Raw genomic sequence first — 7311 nt, forward strand, 5'->3', positions numbered from 1 at the left:
CCCGCATGTAATTCGATTTAATTTTAACATAGAAGTATAAAATTATTCAGAAAATGTGGTATAAAAATATTTTATACTGCATACATATATATATATATTAATATATAACTCTAGCGCTGTTGTCAGCATGAGCTGTTGCTATGAGTGCTGTATTTAGCGGCTGTCGGCTGCCACAAAGATGTTTTTAAAAAATTTTGAAATTTTAATCGACTTATGATGAGGAATTCCTCGAAAGCGCTATTGATACATAGGGGAGAATAATAAAAATGTAGAAAATAACGTACGAGCTCTTATTTGGTTCTGTAACGCGGTGGATTGCTGAATTTTGTTTACGCTTTTGAATTAATTAGTTGAGAGGAAATTATGGACGATATAAAAATCGATTTTACTAGATTAATAATAATACATATATATATTTTTTTTCTTTCAAGACTCATATCACCTCTGTAGTAAAAAATATATAATGTAAATCAACCTGATACAGCCAAGTACTCGGGTGGATCGGGTTGATTTACATTACAAAATATATTATCTTTAGATTATTATAATCTTGTGTTGTTTGCAGTAGATTTTTTAAATATTAGAACTCGACTTGACAGACGACCGGTTCACGGTCATATCTATAAAACTTTATGTAGTTTTATTGTTTATATACTTTTTTGTAATTATCTTCGTTCTGAAATAAGCATTTTGTTACTATTATTACTTAATCGATTTTCACGAAACAAACTTTTGTTTCTTACAACGGTACGGTTTATACACGACAGGTATCGTGTATCTGTCTCATTTAAGTTATTGCAGGTATCTAACTTTGCACGAGCGGGCTCAGCTGGCATCCCGGTACAAACCGTGGCAGTCCGTGGTACAAGTACAGAGATGATGGCGAAGTGTGAACGGATCTTGTGCCTCTCGACAGATGCAAAGACTATAAGGAATTGTCACTCGAAACTAATAGACACAAGTTCTGTATCAGATGTTAGGAGACGCAGTCGCCGCTCGACATCCAGGACGAAGGAAAATGTGCACTTGAAGTTCTTAGAAATCACAAAGGCAGGCGTCTCATGAAAGGGGTTTAACCCGACACGCAATCCGAACCGTTCTGAAGAAAGAGTTGAATTTTCGTCCACGGAAACCGCATTACTGCCAGGAATTTGATCGTCGGTTGGAATACGGGGAGACGATGCTTGCTTGATATGAAGACTAGTCCGTTATTTTCGGTCAGATGAAGCCGTGTTTCATGTCGGGGGGAGGGTCTGTTAATCAGCACAGTTGTTGTTATCGGGCGTTAGAAGATCTGCTGAGGGTGGTAGTTGAAAAAAGCCAACATCGCCCAAAGGTCACAGTGCGGTGCGGCATGACATCCACGAAACTTGCGGGTCCATATGTCATTCAGGTGCTTTGATATGCTTGAAGATTACGTTCACGGTATTGTATCCGCACGGAACGACTACAACGATCTAACCTTTACGCAAGACGGGGTCTCAACTCGCTTCACAAGTCCTGTCTGCGTGTGGCTCGACACTCATTTTCCAGGACGCTGATCGGGACATCACGGACCACCAAGGAGTCACGATCTAATACCCTGCAACTTCTTCCTCTGGGGACGGGCAAAAGAGGAAGTCTTATCGCACAAAACCAAAAACCTTTGATGAATCGGAGGAGTGAATTCGCTAAGTTCTTGGAAACGTACTGCTGGATTATCTGCATAAGTCTGTCGCAAACATTCCCATCTGTTTACAGAAACCGGTGAATAGCGGTGATGCTTATGTGGAATTTTAGCGACGAATAACAACTCTACCGTTGTAAGAAACAGAATCCTTTTTTGTTTCACGAAAATTAGTTAAATATTAAAAGAGTCGTAAACAATTTTCCATAGGGAGTTAATTCCCACCCGCTCTGTATATACTATTCTGCACAAAATCAGGAGCGGTGACAAAAGAAGATGAAGAAAGGAGAAAACCGATTTTAAAATGAGTACAACAAGGAAATAATCTGTTGTTGTCGCTTTACATTTTGTTTACGTAAGAAGCGATAAAATGAACAGAGTAAAATACGGGAAAAAGTTATAACTATCTAAAGAAACAAGATAAACATTTTGAGGATTTCTGAAGATGTTTTGACAGAAATAAAGAAGTTAAGAAATATAATTTTTTAACGGCACGGGTTTATCGCTAGTAGAAAAATTCAGTTTGAAATTATTTTCAAAATTAACAGAAAGAGAATAACGAGGAACAAGAGAGGTGAATGAACCTATACCAGAACTTATAAAATTTTGCAATTTAGTAGTAAAATTACATAGTAAGCCAGAGAGAAAAAACAGCCGCAAGCAAAGAAATTTTACGCAGAAAAAAGTATAATGCTAGTTTTTAATGTATATCTAAGAATTACAAAATTTTTCTAAAAAATGTGCGGTAAATAGCACGAATAGCTGGAACACGCTACAGTTAATTAAAATACTTGAATATAAATGGACGAACCTAAAAAATCGTAAAGCGTAAGACAACATTTCATTATCCGTTAGAATAGTTGGCATGTTATTGCATCGCAATGATCTGATATAAGAGGGAAGTGAAAGTAAAAACTGAAATATTTAAAACCGAGGATGTAGCACGTGCAAACAATAGAGAATGCAAAGTCGGCAATATCTAATGACAAGCCAAGAAGAAATTAAGATAAGTTTATTTCAGATACAAACTGAACATTGTTCTTAATCGATTTGATAATAACACTAATAATCTCTAAAATAAAATATAAAATGGAATTTAATAACGTACAGTAGATGATATATATTTACGCCACACAATTACAATAAAAAATTAAGTTTCACAAGCATCACATTTCAGTTAAAAGTATATCTTTTTGAAAGTCAATGAAACATTTAAATTTTATACGTTCTTTTCCTCAAAATCTTTGTAAACATAGTCCTTGATCGATAACTTGCTTTGTTCTTTATCATTTATTTATTACCATAAATTTATGCGTACAGAAACACGAGTGAACCACAACATTACTTTTGCCTTTTTTTTCAAATAAATTTGTGCAATGCATAAAATTATTTAAGGTGATATGAATTCTCTAACCGATGAGATGCGTCTATATTTAAAAAGTGTTAAACTAAAACCATAACTAACGTTATTTTTTCTAAAAAAAAACCTATAAGATATTACATTTTTTTTAATTTCTACAAAAAAAAGAACTTGTCATGGCAGTATTGAATCGTACGATATCCAGCTACCACTCTAAGAAGGGCGGTTCTGTGCACAGCTCTTAACTTGTTTACATTTCTCTGTGTGTTCGTCGCAGCTTCCCATACCGGGGCCGCGTACAACATTGAGGACAGCATTGCCGACGTAATTAGCCTTCTAGTCTCTAACTTCGGAACCTTATGATTACTGAACAAACCCCTGAGTGCCTTGATTGTGGGTGTTACTTTGTTACATATCATTTCAACATGATGGCTGAATCTTACACTCTTATCCATCATAACTCCTAGATATTTGGTTTTTCCTACTTGCTGTATACGTTCTCCTCTCATTATCACATTTACTTCTCCTACGATTCTTTTCCCAGAAAATAGAATACACCTGGATTTTGCTGTGGAAACTTGGAGTTTATTCTCTAGCCATTGATCGATAATTTGTAAAGCCAGATTGGCCTTATCCTCAAGCTGTTGAATTTCTCTACTCTCGACTAAAACGGCAACATCATCCGCGTAGCCAACTATTATAACTCCTTCTGGATAACGGAGTCTGAATATCTCATCATAAAGGACGTTCCACAATAGAGGTCCTAGTACTGAACCCTGTGGAACTCCTCCCTATGTTTGGTACACAGTAGTGCCCTCAACCGCATTTACCTCTGTATATCGCTCATGTAAGTAGTGATTAATCTGATTTATCAAATATTTACTGATATTCATTTTAATCAAGGCGTTTATGATAGCCGGCCACGGGACCGACCCAAAAGCATTTTTAATATCCAACTGGATCATTAGTGGAAGCTTCCTAGTTCTCCACGTTCCTCCTCTGGTGGTTAGCGCCCATTCCGTTACTCTTTGGATAGCGTGCGTTGTAGTGTCCCTTCCTAAATCCATGTTGTTCCTGATGGAAACATTTCTTTTCCTCGAGTTCTTCCAGTAACCTGCCAGCAATCAGCCTTTCTGCCACCTTCCCCATATTGTTTATTAAACTGATGGGTCTAAATTCATTTTGCTCTAAATTAGTACCTGGTTTAGGTATGAAGACTGTTCTTACCTTCTTCCAGCAGGCCGGAAATATACAGTGTTGTAATCCGTAACTTGCTATATCCACTACCTCCCAAGGTATTCCTTCAGCCAGACCCTTTATCACTGACGCGGGGATCCCGTCAGGACCCGGACTTTTTTTATTATTCAGTTTTTTAATGGCGCTTAAAACTTCTTCTTGGGTAAACCTACCTCACTCACAATTAATAGTCTCGCGATTTTCGCTTTCTTCTCTTGGAAATAGTGTTCTGATAAGTTGTCCTGCTTTCTCTCTATTAATTATCGGGACCTGTCTACCCAGTCGTTTGCCTATAATTTGAAATGCTTTCCTCCAAGGGTAGTCATCTAACTCGGAACATAGTTCTCGCCATTTTCTACGCTTTGCTTGTTTAATGAGGTAGTTTAATAATCTTTTCCTAGCTATTTTGTATCTTTCTGTGGCTCTGGTACTTTCATCTGTAATTTCTCCATGACTCCTTAGTCGCTGCGCCCTCCTCTTACACCTCTGCATTTCATCCCTTTGCTCGGCAATTTCTCCATTCCACCAATATACTGAATGGTGTCTAACAGTATTTTTCGGGATTTTAGATATTTCTTCCTTAATTATATTTTGGAATAATTCCGGGGTAAGTTGTGCACATTCAATCATTCTATCAGCCGCTCTACTCACTACTATTTCACTTTGTCTACTGGACATTCTTAGGGTAATATTTTGTCGTGCTCTTTTATTATTGTGGTCTCTAAATTCCACTGCAATCGCTCTGTGGTCACTTCCCGTTTCTTCGTTTAATACTGTAGCTTTTACAGAATTCGGGCATATTCTATTATCCGCGATGACAAGATCAATGATTGACTGATGTCCTCTCGCATAAAATGTAGGTTCTCCATTATTTAGACATGTAGCTCCTGTAATTGCCAGGAATTCTTCCAGTATTCTCCCCCTAGCATTTGTTAAATTCGCCCCTGCTGCCATTGTTTTGCAGTTGAAGTCCCCGAGAATCAACACCTTTTTTCTAGCCAGCATTACTTTTCGTTGCAAACTGAATATTCTATCTTGAAATAAATCTATCGTACTGTTGGGGCTAATATATACGCCTACCAGTATCGTATCGCTGAGTTCCACAGCAATAATACCTTCTTCTGTACTATATAGGCCATAGTCCCAATTGTTTCCGATTCGTCTGATGGCCACTTCCCCATTCCTATCCGAGATCCATTGGTGCCCAGCCACAGAGTAAACATTAGGTTCCGTTGCGACGATAAAATTATATTGCCCCCGTATAGCAATTTCCTCGGCCATGTCGTTAGAGAGTCGACTCCTGTTGTTGTTGATTAACAAAACTTTAATCATCATTCCTATTGCAACTAGGACTTCCAGTTCGATGAGTCTGGCTGTTGCAATCAAGGCACTTTGAGGCTTTACGGCAGTCTTTTGTAGTGTGGCCTTCTTCCCCGCAGTTAAAACACAGATAGGATCTATCTGGTCCCGTGCATTCCCGTCTGCCATGTCCAGTCCTCCAGCATCTGAGACACGTCTCTGTTTCCGTACGAATGTACGTTCTACAGTTAACCTAACCCACTTTAAGCCGCGAGGACACTAGTTTTATTGCCCCCCTATGGGTGCTTATAACAGTAGCATTTTTAGTGTAGCCTGCTGCGTCTCTAATCGATGTAATTTGATAGCTCTCCTCTAGTCCTAGTACTTTCTCAAGTGCCGCTTTTAGGTCTTGCTCAGTAGTATCATATTCCATGTCTTTGATATGTACTACAGTTCTGCGGTCGCCTCTAGTACGCACATCTACCTGCAGGTCCTCAGCTCTGTTTTTAAGCAGTGAGGTGAACTCCCTCGCTTTTTGTGATCCCTTGATTCGTAACTCCATTTCCTGATTTCTACCCTTCCTTATGGAAAGGACCTCACCTACCTCTTCCATACTGACTTTTTCCTTCAAAGTCCTCACCAGATCCGCATACGTTTTGCCTTGTGCTTTAACCACTACAGTCTTGCTATCTGTAACAGGTGGAGTCCCTCTTCTTGTCGAGGTCGATCTAGACCTCGCCCTTGCCTGCTCCGACGGATTGGGCAGAAACACCCTAGGCAAGGTCTTCCCCTTCCTCATTGTATATATAATGATCTTCCTGATTATTATGCTAGCCGGGCCCGTGGGGACAACGAAGACCAATGACTCCGCACACTCAGTCGAGTGTGGATACTCAGTCTGAGTGGTTGTAGTATACTAGCTCTGCGTTTAATTGGTTTTTTATACGGGGTTTTCGGATAATTATAAAAGGAAAAGTAGGACAGGTTTTTGTGGTAAGGATAGTGGACAAGTGTACGAAATTTTAAGATTTTTGGACAACGGGCTAAAATTTTACAGTGTTTTTCTGAATTGTGTGCCTTCTAGCCTACAAACTGTAATATGTTTTGAAAAAGTGAATTTTGGACTGGTTTTTTACGAAATAAATTTTGGACGTGGACAGATTTACATTTCTGAGGGAACATGGAATTTAAATTTTGTAGATTTTGGTACACGGATAATTTAAATATTTTAATTTTTAAGGTTATACATATAGTATTGCTGTATGTAAAATATTTGTGAATATCCTAAGTCGATACACAGTATTTAGCAACACCGTTTGTTGAAGTAAACAACAACTTAGAATAATTTCGCTGAAGACTGTTGGACACAAGAGAGAGAATTTTCCAAGTCCTGCATATCGTTTTATAGGGGAAATTTTGATCCCCCGTAACTTTTGATCGGGAGGGCCTACAGGATAATCCTCCCGGATCTAGGCGAATTGTGGGCCTGCGCATCTTTTGGCGTCAAAAAAGAATTTTCCAAAATTGGGAATTTTTTGTCATAGCCCCTAGTATTTTGGGAAACTTTAACTCAAAATAACTTTTGACTGGGTGAGCCTAGACCAAAACCCTTTTGGATCTGGGCGAATCAAGACACCTACCTTCGTTTGCTCCAAAAAAATATTTTTTTACCCAAATTTTGGGGCATTGGGTCATTTTGGGCTCCCCCACGAGTGGGGTGTCGTTGGACTCGGGATTTGGCCCTGAGTCC

The 7311-nt window shown here is 38.7% G+C and overlaps 1 protein-coding gene across 1 annotated transcript; it reads right to left on the reverse strand.

The window, feature by feature from the left end:
* Positions 1-4436: 4436 nt before the first annotated feature.
* LOC142330760 (uncharacterized) lies at positions 4437-5750 on the reverse strand. The gene has a single exon (XM_075376205.1). The coding sequence runs from the start codon at positions 5748-5750 to the stop codon at positions 4437-4439; it is 1314 nt and encodes a 437-aa protein (XP_075232320.1).
* Between the last annotated feature and the right edge of the window lie 1561 nt (positions 5751-7311).

This window comes from Lycorma delicatula, chromosome 9 (assembly GCF_047948215.1).
Source record: "Lycorma delicatula isolate Av1 chromosome 9, ASM4794821v1, whole genome shotgun sequence".
NCBI classification, from domain to species: domain Eukaryota; kingdom Metazoa; phylum Arthropoda; class Insecta; order Hemiptera; family Fulgoridae; genus Lycorma; species Lycorma delicatula.

Bases quoted from the DNA above. Each gene is read 5' to 3' on its own strand.
- LOC142330760 (XM_075376205.1), bottom strand. From the start codon at position 5,750: ATGGCAGACGGGAATGCACGGGACCAGATAGATCCTATCTGTGTTTTA.